This window comes from Loxodonta africana, chromosome 19 (assembly GCF_030014295.1).
Source record: "Loxodonta africana isolate mLoxAfr1 chromosome 19, mLoxAfr1.hap2, whole genome shotgun sequence".
Classification (NCBI taxonomy): Eukaryota; Metazoa; Chordata; class Mammalia; order Proboscidea; family Elephantidae; genus Loxodonta; species Loxodonta africana.
The window spans coordinates 43,959,465-43,979,580 of NC_087360.1; the positions used below are offsets into that span (position 1 = coordinate 43,959,465).

General features: G+C 37.1%; 1 protein-coding gene across 15 annotated transcripts in view; it reads right to left on the reverse strand.

Moving 5' to 3' along the window:
- Positions 1-20,116, reverse strand: part of EXTL3 (exostosin like glycosyltransferase 3) — an 83,047-nt gene that overhangs the window by 6,681 nt on the left and 56,250 nt on the right. For 2 of the 15 annotated variants that reach the window (XM_010592339.3, XM_003412456.4), the window contains exons 5-6: positions 10,457-10,601; positions 5,192-5,320 (exon numbers count right to left, since the gene is read on the reverse strand). In XM_010592339.3, the coding sequence (XP_010590641.1) occupies positions 5,192-5,320; positions 10,457-10,601 (274 nt within the window). The other 13 variants (XR_002786358.2, XR_010318529.1, XR_010318528.1 and 10 more) reach the window with 13 other exon arrangements.

Here is a 20,116-nt window from a genome sequence, read left to right on the forward strand (position 1 = left end):
GTCCCAAATAATATGATCTCACAATCAAAGGTTACGAAAATGGAATGAGCCATGTGAGTTGAGACTCTACAAAGGCCAATAACAATCAGAAATAATACTGGTAATAATAATGTACCAATATTGATACACTGATTATGACAAATGTACCAAGCTAAGACGTTAACAGGAAACTGGAGATGGTTGCATAGGAATCCCGTATTAGCTTCATAACTTTCTGTAATTCGAAAACTATTCAAAAATTAAAGTTTATTTAAACAGTACAAGGAAAAACATTTAAAACAACAAAACTAAGTTATAGTGTTTAGGAATGCATACTTAAGTGATAAAAGTATAAAGAAAAACAGTGAAGTGATTACCATAAAAGCCATGATAGTAATTAACACTGGGGGTAGGAAGGGGCTATGACTGGGAAGGGGCATACAGGGAGCTTCTGGGGTCCTGGCCACCCATGGTAAAGGGTTGTTGTGTAATAATTAAGTTGCACGTTTAACTTTTATGTATATGTGCATTATATGTCACAATTTACAAGTCTGGGGAAAAAAATAAGAAAATGAAGAAACAAGGAACCCAAATAATTCTATAATCATTAAAGAAACAGCATCTTCTGTTAAGTGTCTTCTCACAAAGGACCACAAAGCTCAGAAAGATACCAAGTCTGGAAAATTTTCACATTACGTTTTTCAAATATAAAGTACCCTCTCCCCCATTTTGTCTATTTGTCCCTTCTTGTACTCTTAGTGGTTTTGTGTTGGACTTTCTCCTGTATCTTCCATATCTTTTAACCTCTTTCTTATTTTTATCTCTTTACATCTTTGTGATACCTGCTCAGAAATTTCTTCACATTGATCTTCACATTTATCATTAATTTCTTCTTCAGCTATGTCTTATTTTTTTTATCTCATTCACTGAAATTTTAGTTTTAATCACTATAATTTTCATTCCTAGTAGTTCTATTTAGGTTTTTCAAATGTGCTTATCTTTTTCACAGTGATTTGTTTATATCTTTAGTCATTTTGTTTTTGTTGTTGTCTTCGAGTTGACCCCCGACTCATAGCAACCTTATATACAACCAAATGAAACTCTGCCTATTCCTGCCCCACCCCCATGTTCAGTTGCAGATTGGACCTTGTGATCCATAATACTTTTACTGACTGATTTTCAGAAGTAGACTGCCAAACCTTTCTTCCTCATCCACCTTAGTCTGGAAGCGCCACTGAAATCTGTTCAGCATCATAGCAACATGCAAGCCCTCACTGACAGATGGGCGGTGGCTGCACATCTTAAACCTACCAGGCGCTCCTCAGAAACGCCATAGGGCAGTTCTACTCTGTCCTATAGGGTCACTATGAATCGGAATTGACTTGACAGCAACAGGTTTGGATTTTTTTTGGTTGTAGTCTATCCAGTGGTTTTATTATCTGGAATTCTTAGAGAACTAACTTCACTATTTGTCATGTCTGTGAACTCTTGGCCCATGGTTGACTGTTTTCTCATTTGATGTTAATTTTGATTCCAAACTCATTTTCTATGAGGCTTTATCTGTAAGTATCCTATATGACCTGAGGTAAAGGAATGTCTCTTTGTAACAGCTTTAGGTCTTATTCTGCCAAATTGGCTAGGTCTAAGTTTCATACAGTCATGAGTCCTCAAACCCATGGAGGCCCAGACTCACATTTAAAAATTCTCAATCTATACTTTTTCCCCCCTACCTGCCAGAGCCCAGGTTAAAATAAACGAGTTGCCTGTCATCCTCCTGGGGCAATGGGTCAGAGATCTCAGTTCCAATTCCCTGCCTTTAAAAGGCCCAAAGGTCCTTCATTCTTTTCACATGAGTGGTAAACCGAAGCCTCTAAATGATTAAGTTGGCAACATCCCACCCAGAACAGCTCCTTTGCTTACCATTTTGATTTTTAGTTCTCCCTTCCTGAGAATGCTCTTACTCATTTTAATGGGCCCAACTATACAATGAAAACAATGTTTGCTACATGTTATTTAGTATTTTTAGGTATTTATATTAACAGGGGTTTTAGGTTATCTAGGCCGCTATATCGCCAAAACTAAAAAATTTACTGTCAAGTTTTTAAAAAGTATAATTTTAAAATTAAAATTAAAAAAGCCAGGAACCATAGAACTGAAAGAAATACGCCAAAAGATCTGAGTAATTTTTATTCCTTTCTGAATATGTCTGTGTTTTCCCAAATAACTTTTAAATTATTTAAAGGAAAATAATTTTAATTTAATTCTCCATCCCACAATTTTGGCTAAAGAATAATCACCACATACAGCCAACATTAGCCATCAAGGCCTAGGTCTCCACAGTTTGAATTCAGGGGTGAACACAGGTTGGTGCTCCAAGAAGCAGCTCAACTCAGCACCAAAACTCTAGGGAGGCCATGACTTCTACAGGTCATTTTTCTCAAGGACCCACCAGTTCCTTACTTCTCCCTCTAACTCACTGGCAGTTCTAATGGAACCCTTCAAGTTTACAGTCAACAAGGAGTTATCACTGTTACCACTAGAATTTAGATGAGAATGTTATCAAACAACCTCTATGTCCACTATTTGACTTCATTCTCCCTCTACCTAAAAATCTTCCTCCTTATCCCAGATGACAGCATCCAACCTCAGGGGAAAAGACTTTTAACTTGAAGTTGAATCCAGTTGGCACAAAAAGTTATTTCACGGTGTTATTTTTACCAAAGCAGTAGTTTCCAAATGTTTTTATCACATAACCCATCAATAAAAAATTTTGAGACCGCATCCCCAGTATATTCACAAAGTATAAATATATATATACAAAGTACTATGTTTATATTATAAAACATACAAAAAAGGAATTAAAAAGAATGACATAACAAACATAAATAGAAGTTTAAACTTTTACTTAGTGATACCATGGATTTTATTTTACATGGAAACATGCTGGGTAACTCAATCTAACAGAAATATTAGTTTTTTGCTTAGTAACCGTAAGGAAAATCCTTAATAGATGTTGAAAGCCTGTATTACAACAGAGAATTAAGATGTTTACTTGTTTCCCCTCTACTTCTTTTTCACTTAAGCCATCTATCTTCTCAATGCTTTCTATGTGGACTTTTTAATCCTTTATCCTGAATGAAGCCCATTTTAATTCTAGGTCTTTCTCTTCCCCCAAAGATTGCTGTCATTATTCAAATCAATAATATAATATTAACTGCCTATTCTTTATTTAGTCAGTACTGTTAAGATATTGACACTATTGAAAGAACACTGATAATCACATAAAGCAGTCAAAACTTTCTAACTATTAAGGAAGAGTTTGACAGTGAAATTTTGAGATATTTAAAGCAATATATATATATATGTATATATATATATATACACACACACCCTATTTTAAAAGATAAAATTTGATGTTAGGTAAAAAAATAGAGATGAAGAAAATATCTTTTCTATGAAGAAAATAATTAGACTCAGAATCTGTACTAATTAACTCAGAATTTGAAGACATTCTTAATTTATTGAGCCTTTAATTTTAAAGTTATCCCAATCTTGAATTCTTCTTCTATTCCATTAAGATGGAGAAGATTCACAGAGAATATTTATTTTTGACGTTTTCACTTGGTAAGAATGATGTATACCATGCTCAAATTAGTTCTATCTCATTCTCTATACTGAAGAGATGGTTTCGCTAATAAAAGACTGGTCTAATAATACAGAAGAAAAACACATTTTAATGATGATGAAAAATTCATCATGTCTGTGAGCGCTTCAGGTGACTGATGCTATTATTAGGTATGTAATCACACAGATACTTTAAAACTTCATGGAGTAATGTTTTCTGTTCTACTATGGAGGCATAATTAGAAGCATGCATCTTAGCTGAAGTTCAGTACCTGGCTACCTAAGAATAGAAAATTGCACCATCATTAATTTCTTTCCAACTAATTAAACCTTTGCCTCCCATACAGTTTACAAAGAAGTGTGCTTTTTATTTTCTAATATCAGATCTACCACTGTACTAGAAGAACATACTATTTCTATATAAATGGCTATTATTATCATTCAAGGTAAAACAACACAATTTCATGCATTATTTTGCTAATTATTCTTCTTTTCTGAGGTTTTAGCAGAAGTCTCAGCAATAGAAGAAACTATGGGGTAATCAGGAGTTAAGTTATAAACCTGGGAAAAGGTCTGATTAGATGTAAGTGGATGCATAAGGCCCCTAAATGTTTTTTTCTTTTTCTTTGTTGCATAGAACCAGTGTCCTCCGATTATCAGCCACTCTGCTGACCACTAAAGATACACATATAATCTGATTATAGTTACCAGTACATGCTGGTAGTTACTTAGTCTAGAACTTAACTTCAAAAATATAAGAAGAATAAAACATGCATCCAATTATTATGTACTCATGGTATTAGTAGTATTTTTTTTGTGAAGGTAAACTTACTGTTTTATAAAATTAAATAATATGCCTTTTTAACAATAATGAAAATAAGACCTCAATTAGTTCGCTGACCTTTCTAAGGACAAAAGGTATAAATTCATGACATGCACATTGACAGAGCACATTCACAAATATTGTTATTTGAGTTGACAAACAAGTTCTCTAGCAATAATTGTTACAAGGCCCTCACCAGGCCTAATGTCACCTTCTGTAAGGGCTGATGCTATCCTAACCCTTACCAGGGTGTTTTAACTTGTTGCCTGAACCTGCATTGATGACAGAAATGTTGATGGAACTGGTCTTTCTGTGCACTGTGGAACTGGTATATTCTGACCCGAACCTATTCAGCAACTCAAAAACTAAACCCAAATTACTAGAAGTCTCAGGGTAATTCTGTTTTTGAGCAGATACCTCATACAGTACTTACTTATGGACACTTATTAAGTGTAGCCTCATTCATAATTGAAAAAAAAAGGAAATACTAAATTCCAGTTAGAGATTAGTGAAAATAAAGATGTAACATTTTCCCCATCCAAGTTACAAACCCTCTGACATCTATCCACCGACACTTTGGGGGAGAAGAGACCTGTATTAACAAATCACTGAACACTAATAACAATCCTCTGAGGTAGGTGGTATCACTGCCCCATTTTACAGATGAGGACTCTGAGGTACGGTGCAGTCCAGTACTGCGCTTCTGCAAAATCAGTGTATTAAGTACGCATGCATCGACAGTCCTATAACTAACGGGACCCTCACCTTAATAGGGGGTTTCCGAGTGATGTGGGAGACAAGGAAGTTCATGGCAATGTCTTCACAGTTGATGTATTCATCCACCATATCTCGGATGGCCTGGGGCATCACGTAAGAATACAGGTAGGCATAATACTGTCAGAGGAAGAAAGAGTAGTCACATAATCTATCACAGGCCATGACTCTTTGGTTTTCAGCAAAAATATGCATGGGTTTAGGAGCTGTTTGGAAATGTGGGGAGTGTTTTAGGTGTGATAATAATTAGGAAAATAGCATTTAGGGAGCTGGACGGAGCTAGGGATGCTAACTAAACATCCTGCATCACAGGTCCTTTACAATGAAGAATTATCCCATTCAAATTGCCATTATCAGCGCCTCAGAGAACTTCATTTTAGGCTTCTTCCTGCCTCAGTCATTTTGCAATCAATATAAATATCTGTCAAATCAGGTCAAACACTGGTTCAGCTGAGCAATATTCTATCTCTGACAATCAAAATAAAGGGTAGTTAAGGTGAAAGGTATGGTTATCTTCCATGGTACCATGAAAACCCACTCCCCTCAGCAGCTCACTTAAAGATTTTAGAATCTGCTTACTTTTACCATCTCCACTGGCTAACCCCTGCTCCAAGCCACCATCATCTGGGTTATTAGCATAATCTCCAAATATGGTTTCCCTGCTGCTACACATTCTTCCCTACAGCCTATTCTCAGCACAGCAGGGTGATCATGTTAAAAACACAAGTCCAACTGAGTATGCCACTCCTTTACTCCAAACCTTCTGATGGATTCCTACTTCATTCAAAATAAAAGTCAAAGTCCTTAAAATGTCTCACAAGGCCCCACAAGTGATGTGCTAGAGCCGGCTCATACCTGTTAATGAATGCCAATCACTAAATTTTCAGGAATTTTACAAGTTGTTTGTTAAACGTACTAATTAAAAATAATTTATTAAATTTTGCTATTCTGTTCTTGAGGTTATTTATGTGTATTGTATCTGTATGGTGGAAATGCTATGTAAACGTGTTCTACTGTGCATCTTTTCCCAACTCCATGTTCAGTGACTTATGTTCGTAACTTGAAATCAGCCATGGTAAGAATAGTAACAACACAAGAACTGGCAAATACTACAAAACAGCGCCTGTTAATTGTAATGTGTTCACATATGCTAATAATGAACAAATAGGCGGGGTGCTCAGTTAAACTGATTTATATTTTCTATTACCTTCGACAGTAGACTCTATGTGGTGAAATAATGATCACGAAATCACGCAGAGGTTTGCTAGTTACCTTGTAGCAAAATACTTAAGAGTCAGTGATCCTAAAAGATGAATTATACATTTTTCTTTTACAAAAAGCTAAAAAAAATGCAAATTTGCTGACTCTTTCTTAAATGGCAAGAAGCTGTCATTAGTATCTTAATGAGCATTTACTCTGAAGTAAACACAACCCATATTTCAAAACAAAGAACAGCAATAAGGTATTTTTTCCAGGAGCAATGATTAAAACCAAGTGTCAAAAATAAGTTTAATTTAAAAACAGACCTTTTTGAGCAAAGAAGAATGAAGAAAACCAAAGATACAAGGAAAATATTAGCCCAAGAGACTAAAGGACCACATAAACAGACACTCCACCAGCCTGAGATGATCAGAAGAACTAGATGGTGCCCGGCTACCACCAATGACCACCCTGACAGGGAACACAACAGGGAGACCCGGATGGAGCGGGAAAAAAGTACGGAACATAACTCAAATGCACATAAAAAGACCAGACTTAATTGTCTGACAGAGACTAAAGGAAAGCCTGAAACTATGGCCCCTGGACACTCTGTTAACCCAGAACTGAAACCATCCCCAAAGCCCACTCTTCAGAAAAAGATTAGACAGGACTATAAAACAAAAAATAATACATGTGAAGAGTGTGCTTCTTAGTTCAGTCAGATACAGGAGACAAAATGGGCTGCTCCTGTCTGGAGGCAGGATGAGAAGGCAGGAAGGGGCTGCAACTATTTGAATGGACAAAGGGTACCCGGAGTGGAAAGGGGGAGTATACTGTCACACTCTGGGGTTGCAACTAATGTCACAAAACAATGTGTATAAGAAGTTTTTGTATGAGAAATTAACTTGAGCTGTAAACTTCCACCTAAAGCACAATAAATAAAAACTGACCTTTCACTTGCCAAATTATACAGTGTTAAATCAAGATTTTCAAAAACAATGAAGCATATTCAATCATACTACTTTCACTAAAATTTACAAATTTAGTGAAAATATTACTTTGAAACTTTATTTCATCTTTATCTCAACCTTTTTTTTTTATAAGTTTTATTGTGCTTTAAGTGAAAGTTTACAAATCAAGTCAGTCTCTCACACAAAAACCCATATACACCTTGCTACATACTCCCAATTACTCTCCCCCTAATGAGACAGCCTGCTCTCTCCCTCCACTCTCTCTTTTCGTGTCCATTTCACCAGCTTCTAACCCCCTCCACCCTCTCATCTCCCCTCCAGGCAGGAGATGCCAACATAGTCTCAAGTGTCCACCTGATCGAAGAAAGCTCACTCCTCACCCACATCCCTCTCCAACCCATTGTCCAGTCTAATCCATGTCTGAAGAGTTGGCTTCGGGAATGGTTCCTGTCCTGGGCCAACAGCAGGTCTGGGGGCCATGACCACCAGGGTCTTTCTAGTCTCAGTCAGACCATTAAGTCTGGTCTTTTTATGAGAATTTGGGGTCTGCATCCCACTGCCCTCCTGCTCCCTCATGGAGTCTCTGTTGTGTTCCCTGTCAAGGCAGTCATTGGTTGTGGCCAGGCACCATCTAGCTCTTCTGGTCTCAGGCTGATGTAGTCTCTGGTTTATGTAGCCCTTTCTGTCTCTTAGGCTCATAATTACTTTGTGTCCTTGGTGTCCTTCATTCTCCTTTGATCCAGGTGGGTTGAGACGAATTGATGCATCTTAGGTGGCTGCTTGCTAGCGTTTAAGACCCCAGACGCCACTCTTCAAAGTGGGATGCAGAATGTTTTCTTAATAGATTTTATTATGCCAACTGACTTAGATGTCCCCTGAAACCATGGTCCCCAGACCCCTGCCCCTGCTATACTGGCCTTCGAAGCATTCAGTTTATTCAGGAAACTTTTTTGCTTTTGGTTTAGTCCAATTGTGCTGACCTCCCCTGTATTGTGTACTGTCTTTCCCTTCACCTAAAGTAGTTCTTATATACTATCTAATTAGTGAATGCCCGTCTCCCACCCTCCCTCCCTCCCCTTCTCGTAACCACAAAAGAATGTTTTCTTCTCAGTTTAAACTATTTCTCAAGTTCTTATAAAAGGGGTCTTATACAATATTTGTCCTTCTGCAACTAATTTCACTCAGCATAATGCCTTCCAGGTTTCTCCACTTTATCTCAACCTTTTAAAAATTTCTGTAAGTACAGTTGTAGACACACATATATAATAAGTAAATATGCATATTTGTGAGGTACATGCTAGAAATTTTTTGTTGATAGACACTTAACTGTCCTAAAATAGGGATCACCAACTTACTTGCTTTCAAGGGCCAAGCAAGTAAGGCAAGTAAGTGACATTTTTAAGAAATGGATATAAGAAAAATAAGGTGTGGTGGAGCAGATAGAGTATCTGTGCCTCATCTAAACGGAGCAGTGGCTGCTCAGCCCCAGCCAGTTAGTGCTCAGCAGTAACACTCCCCTGTATGACCTTGTCTTCACTTTGTTTGTTTGCTTTCCAGGTTGAGATCTTTTTGCAAAATCTTCAGATTTTTTAAAAGTTGGCAGTATATGGGGCAGTGGGGAACAAACATGTCTGTGAGGACATGAGGCTGATTTTCAAATACAAAAAATAGTAAGTTTTACTAATTATCACTTGAAAGTGAAGAAATCTATTTTAACTTTTAAAGAGCAATAAGAGAATTTGAGAAGGCAGGTCTTTGAGAATACAGAAGGTACGCGTTGAGAAGTAATTATCTAGAAGTGTCATTGCTAAGCAATGAAAATGGTTCTCTACACCTTCCCTGCTCCAAAGCACAAATTTGGGGAAATGAATAGCCTTGGAGTCCCCAGAAATAGGCTAAAGGGAAAATACTGTCCTAACAGAAAAGAAAGGAGATATTCTATGAAGTGGATGGTATAGGCAATTTGGTTATCTCAGAACAGTGATTCTTCAGAGTTCAGTGGAAAGACATGGGAAGGGAGTTACACAGCAACACTATACAATAGGAATATAATGCAAGCCAGATATGTCATTTTAAATTTTCTAGTAGTCACATTTTAAAAAAGTAAAAAGAAACACTGAAATTAATAATATGTTTTATTTAACCCAATATATTTCAAATATTAACATTTCAACATTCAATCAATATGAAAAATTATTACTATTTTACATTCTTTCATACTAAATTTTCAAAATCTGGTGTGTGCTGTATACTTAGAGAACATCTCAATTTTACCCAATCATATTTCAGTTGCTCAATAGCCACACGTAGCTAGTGGCTATGATTTCGAACAGCACAGGTCGAGAGGAAAGATGGGTCAGGAGTGAAAAGCAGAGCAGTATAGAGATAATGGAAACCCTGGTGGCGTAGTGGTGAAGTGCTACAGCTGCTAACCAAAGGGTCAGCAGTTCAAATCCACCAGGCGCTCCTTGGAAACTCTATGGGTCAGTTCTACCCTGTCCCATAGGGTCGCTATGAGTCAGAATTGACTCGACAGCACTGGGTTTGGTTTTGGTTCTTTATAGAGATAATAGTATGAGAGGAGTAATGACTAGAGAGGTTTGCATTTTGGATGTTCAATGAAAATCAGGAGTAAGGCATGGTGAAATAATAAGCTCTCAGGATTCAAGCAGAACTTGCAGAGCCACAATGGACAGAGGCTCATGATGGTGCTTGGGAAAGTGGTGGTTTAAGAGCGCCAGGTTCAGTCTGGGATGGCATATATTAAACTGGAAGGTATTTTAGAGGACTTTTAGCTCAATACCCTTCACTTTAACAGAGGGAGAGCCAATGCCCAGACAGATAAGGCAATTTTCCCAGTTGCCTACATGCCATTGTATATAGGCAGCCCTTTCATCCTGACTTTTTATTCCAGAGTTACACTAAGCATCTTGTTAACTGTCTTTCTAAGTAGAAATAACTTACTTCTAGCATAGAAGGGACATATACAAAATACGAGGAGAGTTAACTTTGGGGCTGCATTAGATCACCATTGAGAGGCTGGAGTCATACCAAGTTGATGCCATTCTTACAAGCTTTTTCTTACCTTGTGAAAGAAGGCAGCACCTGTCAGCACCATGGACAGCTCACAGGAGTAGTTAGAGTTGTAGAGCCAGGACTGATGAGGAATGTCCCACGCATGGTAACGGCCTGGGAAACCCACAATGCGGTCCCGTGCTTCTCTCCACACCCTTAAAAAACATAAATATATACACACATCTGAATACAAAGCTCTAAGATTACCAGAAACTTTTAAAATCATTGTCTCTATCTTGCAGGACTTTTACTTACAAATAGAATAACAAACAAAAGCTATCATGGTCAATGTCCTTAAAAAGTACCTGCTCTTTACTTCTCTAACGTTCAAGGCAGCCAGTATCTCTCCAGCCTTTATGGAAAGAACATGCTCAAATACTGGGGGAAGTAGCTAATAAGCCAGGGATCTCCAGAGTGGGGCATGTACAACAAAGAAGCAGGAAAAAGATAAACATTTCTATTTATTTTTTCTTATTTAATTTCTTAAAAAATTGTTTTTAACGAGCATGACGTATTAGTACAATAGAACATTCATGTACATTTCATGCTTAACTTTTCTTTACTAAAAGGGTACACAGCCACTGGTCTAAACCACAAGAGACTACTGCCTGAAGTAACATGCCACCAGTCCTAATCCCTGATCCTGAGCAGTGCTAAGGGAGAAACCTGCACCATGAGGACCAAACAATTGAAAGATTTCATTAAATGCAGGAAATATATTAGAGAATTCAGTATGTTTCTAGCAGAAACTAAAATCAGACCCCTAGTTTCACAGGCTAAAATCACAGAGCTAGGAAGCACTTATACTCCACAGAACCCTACAGCCCTGCAGAAGTGCTTCAGGTGATCCATATAAAACGAAGTATCACCCCTCACCCCACACTACCCCACCTCCAAATGAAGACTTAAACTGCCCAAGAAACTCCCTCATCATTCACACAGAACTTCAATTCCTAAAATATTAAGATTTCAAAACAGCTCCTCTCATAAGTTTGAAAGCAACAAATTTAGACCAAAAGATGAGAAATCACAACTTCTATCACAATATCATAGCCTCTGGATGGCCTTTTTGTCAACTCCTAACTAGCTCCCTACTTCTACCCTAATTTACCTCCTAGAGCTGACTCCAAATTCCTAATCTAAAAATCTACAAAATGTTTTCAGAATATATTTTGACATTTACATAATGTAACAATTGCTTATAGGTAGCAATATCCAAACGTATCAGTACCCTATAGATACTGATTTCCTCAAATGCCTATTGCTCCTGCTAGTCCTAAAATATCAACAGAGGAAAGAATGGGAAATTTAATTTTTCAATCATCTGATTTGGCTATTTAAGTCAATATAATGTATTGTTGTTTTCTGTGCTATCAATTTTCGACTCAGAGCGACCCAGTGTGACAGAGTAAAACTGCCCCACAGGGTTTTCTAGGCTGTAATCTTTATAGAAGCAGATCACCAAGTCTTTCTCCCACAGAGCCCCTGGATAAGTTCAAATCGCCAACCTTTCAGTTAGCGGCTGACCACTTAACCACTGCACCACCAGGGTACAGTCTCATTTGCTACATGACTTCAAAAGGTAACATATCTGATTTGTTAAAGGCTGTCAACCATGATATGGTCAATTATTTATCAAATAGTAAGAACAAATCAATATGGAAGCACTGGTGATAAACTCAATTCAAAAACAGGCATAAATACATTCCTAGAAAGATGCATCAAGAGTTTAGAGTTTGCTCTCAGTGGAGATTTAAAAGTTAGGCACTTAAAAATATTGATTATAAATAATTCTACCAATTTACATATAAAATTGTTGCACATAATTTACTCAAACTTATGGTGCACTAATTATTTGTAACCAATGTTACATTTTGGCACACCTCACCTTTATTAGTCTTCAAATGTGTTCATGTTCTTATTACGGAAAAAGTTTCAAAGTTAATTTTATAATTTAAACTTAAAAACAAAGAAACTTCTCTGGATAAATTCAACTTTGCCAAATAACTAAACAGAAATTTAAAAATAATAAAATCAAGATATTATTCTATTAACAATCTGAATCAGGAGTAGTTCGAATTCTCTTGTTAACATTTCAGATTTAAATACTATCACCTTTGAAGTAAATGCATCGATTTCAACTTAACAAGACACTAACTTTGGCACATCATTTACCATATCATTTTCACATTAGCATAGTCAGCTAAACAAAAAAAAGAAACTACTGACAGCCCATACGCTACATTTTTCAAATAAAGATAACACATTTTGTACAAGTCTGTGTGACTCAAATATTTTTTTAATGTATGAACTACCTATGAGGCAAAAGGTCATATCATTACTATTGCTTTATTTAAAATTGATTTTCTGTTCTTCATAATTTAGGCAAACAGTTTTAAGTAAATATATGAAGATACTATTACACATTTAAGTAACACAGACTTTACTATACAAGGGCACATTCTTATCTTTGGTCTGTTTTAAAAAACACCAGTTGCATCCAAGTCAACTCCAACTCATGACGACGTCATGTGTGTCATAGTAGAATTGTGCTCCAGAGCGTTTCAGTGGCTGATTTTTGGGAAGTAAATAACCAGGAATTTCTACCAAGGCATCTCTGGGAGGATTCAAACCTCCAACCTTTCATTTAGCAGCCAACCTTGTTAACCATTTGCACCACCCAAGGACTCCATGGTTGGTTTTTTTGGTCTGTTTTACTTCCCTGTTTTGCCCTCTGCTTCATTAAGAATCAAATAATTTGAAAATTCAATTAAAAAAAATTGTAAAATCAACTATTAATCAAAGAATGTAAAAAACTATCAGTGAAATTTTTTTACCTAAAATGTCTCTTTTGCAAATCTTATGTTTCTTACATATTCTAAAGTTTGCAAATGCTTAACTTATACAAGAAGTTCATTCGCTGATGTGAAAAGCAATCTGCAATTCATATCAAACAACTGTATGCCTCCTACTGTATGTGCATACAGAGGAATGTAATTCATTTTCTAAAGATTAAGATGATAATAGTCAATTATCACACTTCAATATACACTCTGTAACTATACTGTACATGTTTAAATTCTAACAACATTAAATAATACTAGGGCTCACAGGTGAAATAAAGATTATTTATCACAGCAATTTCTTTTAACAATCCATTCTCCACAAAGCCAATGTGTTCTTTTAAAGAGATAAAATTAAATTTACCTTGTGCTTAAAAAAAAGGGAAAGGGGACTGGAGATAAAGAGCTTCACATATGTATATATATTTGCATACACACAGAATATTTCTGGGAAGATATTCAGGAAGCTATAAACAGAAAAGAAACTTTTCATTGAAACTGTTTCATATTAATTTTTTTACTAGTTATTTTCTTTTTTTAAAACAAGTTAACACTAAAAGATACACCAACATGATTGTTAAATAAACAGTTCAGATTAATGTAGACGAATGCCTATTCTATTAAACATACAACTTTAAAAGATAGCATGTTCAAAGAAGCCTTTTCTGCCTCTTCAAAAGAAAATCTTAAAGAACCTATACTTGAAGTCATGGTTAAGAAAAAGAATTTATTAGCTGCCTTTAGAAAAGAAAAATCAGAAGCCAAAGCCACAAGGGTATAGAGAAAAACACAGTAGATCCAGCTGTGGAACTCAAAAGTCCTGGGTCCCAGGTAACAGATACTTAGAACCAATAGGAGAAACCTACCTTCCAGTTCACAGTCTCACAAGTTCTCTGAAGATTACACTGTCTTAGTTATCTGCTGCTGCTATAACAGAAATACCACAAGTGTGTGGCTTTAACAAACAAATTTATTTTCACTCACAGTTTAGGAGGCTAGAAGTCTCAGTTCAGGGCACCGGCTCTAGGGCAAGGCCTTCTCTTTCTCTCAGCTTTGGGGGAAGGTCCTTGTCTCTTTTCACCTTCCGTTCTTTGGCTTCTTGGTGTTCTTCATGTGGCATGGCATCTATCTTCACCCCACCTCCCATCTATGCCTGCTTGCTTCCTTGCTTAATCTGTTCTTTATATCTCAAAAGAGATGTATTTAAGACAGACTCTATACTAATAGTGCCTCATTAACCTAACAAGGAAAACCCATTCCCAAATGGGATTATAACCGCAAGTACAGTGGTTAGGATTTCCAATACATATTTTGGGAGGATACAATTCACATACCATAAAATTCACCCTTTTAAAGTATACAATTCAGTGGTTTTTAGTATATTCACAGGGCTGTGCAACCATCACCACTACCTAAATTCAAAACATTTTCATCACAACAAAAATAAGCCTCATACCTGTCAGCAGTCACTTCTCCCAGCCCCTTGAAACCACTAATGTACATTGTTTTTATGGACTTGCTTGTTCTTTTGTATCTAGCTTCCTTCACTTAACATATTTTCAAAGCTCATCCATATTGTACCATGTATCAGTACTTCATTTCTTCTTACTATAAAATGGTAATCCACTGTATGGACATACCACATTTTCTTTTTCCATTCAATTCACCAGTTCATTGACAGGGGTTTGTTTATCCTTTTCTACTATTCCTAAGTAATGCTGCTATAAATATTTACAAAATAGTTTTTGAGTGGACGTATGGTGTCAGGTGTCTTGGGTGTCACCTTTCTTCCATCCCTTTAGAACATATCTACCTCTTTCTTGGTTACGTAAGTTGAAGTTAGCAAAATCTATATGTATTAGCTTTTACCACAGGGAATATTTCTTGTTATGCCTGCCCTTTCCTTTTGAACCTAGGGCCATTTTGTTTCCATTTGGGTGTAATAATTAGATTGGGGCAATAAGAGAAAGCTTTTAGATTAAAAAAAAAAAGATCAAAGGATGCCTAAATCAGTAAGAAAAGAGTCAGGTTGATAAAACATTAGAATATACACTCAGAGACAATTTATCAGTCCCAAAACCTAAGGCTAAATACCAAATTTCCATAATTAAGACATTAAAAGGCTTCCTATTATTCGCTCATCACCTGTAAATCTGTTGGCAACTGGCATGGAAAAGGTCAAAAGTCTTGCTAAATCAGGAGCCACAGAAGATAGCCAATGCCAGCTATTTTAATAAACGTCAAGCTCACCAAAGCCAGGACATCGTATCTCAATTATTCTTATGCTCTAGGGGCGATGAGCAATTCTCCCCCAGAAACTGTGATGACACAGACCAGTTGTTTAATCATTACGTGAATTTTTTCCTTTCATAAAAGCAAGTGGAAACTAATAGGATATGTCAAAAAGACAAAGGAACTAGTCCCAAGGGGCTCCTAGTAATAAATTTATAATAATTTGAGTATAAAAAGTATCAGTAACTGATTATAATAAATCTAGTTTTAAAAAATTTATGCATCCATATACATGTTTTAAGATACAATAAAAATTGGTAAAGGGGGGGAAAAAAACAAGTGGTGATAGCTACTTATTAACATAGTACAAAAAAAAAAATCTCCAAGTAGTTTTTTGTTTTTTTTTTAATCAGAGCAACAAACTCTTGCTTCAATAATATGCTTGGAGGAGGTCAAAGGAAATGTGAGAGGTTGGTCTAACTTGTCAGGAATAGTTATCAAATCATTCCTTAGAGATGGATTTAAGATAGATAAAGCAAGAAAGCTGTTGTTTTCATTTGAACATCTCCACTTATAAACCTAAGCCAAAAGAAGCCTGAGAGCGAGGTCCGTCAGGTTAGCCTTTCAGTGAGCGGAATGAAAGCATGGAGAAAAGAGTTCTTCATCACAGATCCATACTTAATTTCAGTAAGACCTCTATGGAAATCTATTCCAGCTCTTCTCAAAATATCTGTGGTGAAAAATTGATTTCCTCCAAATTTATTTTAGATTAATATTTTCATAAAATAGAATAAAAGTGAATTGCATGGTTTCTTAAGTATGACACCGAAAGCACCAACGACCAAGGACAACATAGATAAATTGGACTTCATCAAAATTAAAAACTCCTGTGCTTCAAAGGACACCTCAAGAAAGTAAAAAGACAACCCACAGAATGGGAGAAAATATTAGCAAATCATATATCTGATAAAGGACTGTGATGGGTAAGACCATGGGTCAACCTGGCTGGGCCATGATTCTCAGTGTTTTGGGAGTTGTGTAATGTTGTGATCACTTCCCTGTTGAAATCTGATACATGATCACCCCCAGGATGAAATCTGCTGAGTGGTGCCAGCGGTGGCGGGGTCTGTGGCAGCTCACTGCCCCTCAGCCTTCATCTCTCTGCCCTCCTCCGCCTACGTCCTTCCTGCTCACCTTGCCAGGGCTCTTACTTGTTCTGGAACCTGCAGCTGGCTCCCATTCGTCTGGACTCCAGTTCTTGGGGCTTGGGCTAGCAGCTTACTGGCAGTCTTGCCTGCCCACCTGGAGATTCATCGATCTTCAGAGCCTGCAACAACACTGTCCTCCGGCCTGCCCATCTTGGGTTCACCAGCCCCTGCAGCTGCATGAAATCAGGAAAATCCTTTTTCCTGCCTCACAGATTTGGGACGTACCACCTATAAAAGCCACATGAACCATTTCCTGAATCTCTCTTTATGTATATAAATATGCTTTACTGACTCTGCTTCTCTAGAGAACCTAGCCTAAGACATTTGGTACCAAGAGTGGTTCTATAGAAACAAAATTGTAAGTGTGAATTTTCTAAATTGATTCTCAGGTCTGGTTAGTCTTAAAGATGTTGATGATTCCACTTCCAGTAGTAAAGATGACACTGCTAAACCATGGTGTGAGGTGGCAATTCACCAGTGTAAAATATCACCACCAAGAGATCAGGTATTGGTGAAAGATGAGGTATGGGTGACTGCATGGATAATACCTTTCTACAATTTTGTCATAATGAGAGGTATAGGGAGGCTGGTTGGTTGGTCCTACTTTCACTAGACATAGTGGTGAAAGAGAGAGATGAGCTCAGGGCTTAAGAGTCAAAGCTCAAGCACCGCATAAACAACCTCGAAGTTTCCACTTGTGCCTTGAAAGAAAGCCTTAATTCTTGTAGTAACACAGCTGATATTGCCAAAAGCCAAACACAAAATCTTATTGTAAGAGTGGCTGAATTACAATGCCAACTCAACTGCCAATCTCGAGAGGTGTCTGAAAATAAAGTGAGTGCATTGATTGGGAAGAACCAGGATCCTGAAACTTGGGTGGGGACCACACACCAACAAGAAAGCAGCGCCGGGAGCAGAGCGTGTCTTTGGAGCTGGGGTTCCTGCACAGAGAAGCTTCTAGTCCAGGAGAAAATTGATTACAAGAACCTTCCTCCAGAGATGACAGAGAGAGCCTTCCCCTGGACCTGATGCTCTGAATTTCGACTTCTAGCCTACTAGACTGTGTGAGAAAGACATCCGCTTGAGGCATTTCTGTTACAGCAACACAAGATGGTTAAGACAGGGACCGAAATCTAATACAAAGAACTCTCATGACTCAATAATCAAAAAGACAGATAACCCAATTTAAAAAATAGGCAAAAAATCTGAATAGACATTTCTTCAAAGAAGATATACAAATGGCCAATACACACACAAAAAGATGCTCAGCATCAGTAGCCATCAGAGATGTAAATCAAAACCACAATGAGATACCACTTCAACCAACTAGAATAGTTTTCATCAAAAAGTTAGATGATAGCAAGTACTGGTGAGGATGTGGAAAAATTAGAACTCTCATACACAGTTGGTGGGAATGTAAAATGGTGCAGCCACTTTGGAAAACACTCTGGCAGTTCCTCAAAATATTAAAATATTAACATTCATGTACAACCTTTTGTATAAACATGCTTTCATTCCTAGTTAAACAGTCAAGAGAATGAAAATATACATTCATACAAAAACACATAGCAGATTATTTATAATAGTAAAAAAAGTAAGAACAGTCCAAATGCCCATCAACTAATGAATGGATATGGTATATCCATGTAATGGAATATTATTCAGCAATAAAAAGGAATGAAGTACTGATAAACGCTACAATGCAGATGAACTTTGAAAACATTAACTTATTCTTAAGTAAATAATGCGCACACTACTTTTTTTTTGCATACTGCTGTAAAAAATTAGCATAGCACGCGTCTCAGTTATCTAGTGCTGCTTTTACAGAAATGCCACAAGTGTGTAGCTTTAACAAACAGAAATTTATTCTCTCACAGTTCAGGGGGCTAGGAGTCCAAGTTCAGGGCACCAGCTCCAGGGGAAAGCCTTCTCTCTCTGTTGACTCTGCGGGAAGGTTCTTGTCATCAATCTTCACCTGGTCTAGGAACTTCTCAGCGTAGGGACCATGGGTCCAAAGGACACACTCTGTTCCCAGCTCTTCTTTCTTGGTAGTAGGAGGTCCCTCTCCCCTCTGCTGCCTCTCTCTTCTGTATCTCAAAAGAGACTAACTCAAGACACAACCTAATCCTGTAGATTGTGTCCTGCCTCATTAACATAACTGCCTCTAATCCTGCCTCATTAACATCATAGAAGTTAGGATTTACAACACATAGGATAATTACATAGATCACAAAATGGAGGACAACCACACAGTACTAGGAATCACAGCCTAGCCAACTTGACACACATTTTTGAGAGGCACAATTCAATCCATAACAGTGCGCTTTCAAAAACCCCGGGGTGGGGGCACAGTTGGCAAAAAAATGTGCAACACGTGTTATTTGTGTAAAAACACAGTATATTCAGTGAAAGGAGATATTCATAAAAGGTCACATATTATATGATTCCATTTAGATGAAATATCCAGAATAAGCGAATCTATAGAGACAGAAAGTAGACTTGTGGTTGTCTAGGCCTGGGGGTTTGGAGAGAAATGCGGAATGATTCCAACGGGTATGGGATTTCTTTTGGAGTGATGAAAAAATGCTCTAAAATTGATTGTGGTGAAGGATGTACAACTCTGTGAATATACTAAAAAACAATGAATAGGTGAATTCTATGGTATGTGAATTATATCTCAATAAAGATGTTACAAAAAATGAATTGCAAGAAAAATGATCACACACTTAGAAGTCACAGTAAATGTCAAATTGCTTTAAAAGTTTCTAAATGCTTACTCTCAATTTTTGTACTTACCTCACTGTGGACAAGTAATAAAAAGTCCATGGACCAGAACAAGCAGTCCATGCATGGCATATTGAGCAGCCCTGATATACTCCATTCTCTTACCTGAAATGTGTCCAGTGGGATATTTAAGTCCGAATAAGAACTACTAAGATTCAAAAAAAAAAAAAAAAAAAACAGTATGGCGTAATAGCTGACATAGAAATTCTCGAGTTAGACAAACCTATGCCTGAATCCTAGCTCTGCCACTTACTTTCTAGCTTCATGGCTTTGTTCTCTCAGGTCTCAATATATTCCTATATAAAATGGAGATAACTACTATTTATATCATCAAGTTTTAAGAGGATTAAATGAGATAAACTAGTGAAAAATTCTGAGCTAGTCTCTGGCACAGAATATGGGTTGAACAAGTATCAAACACCATCATCATAATCACTACCACCATCTTCTTTTCCTCTTAGATCTTTACTTTCTCATCTTTCCCGAAGTTCTTTAGGCCTCAGGACTTTGGCAATGTGCTAGTGCTCCAACATAAAGAAACACATTGTTTCTGTTTGCCTGGGAGTTACTCCCCCCTTCCTCTAATAAAATCTCAAATTTCCT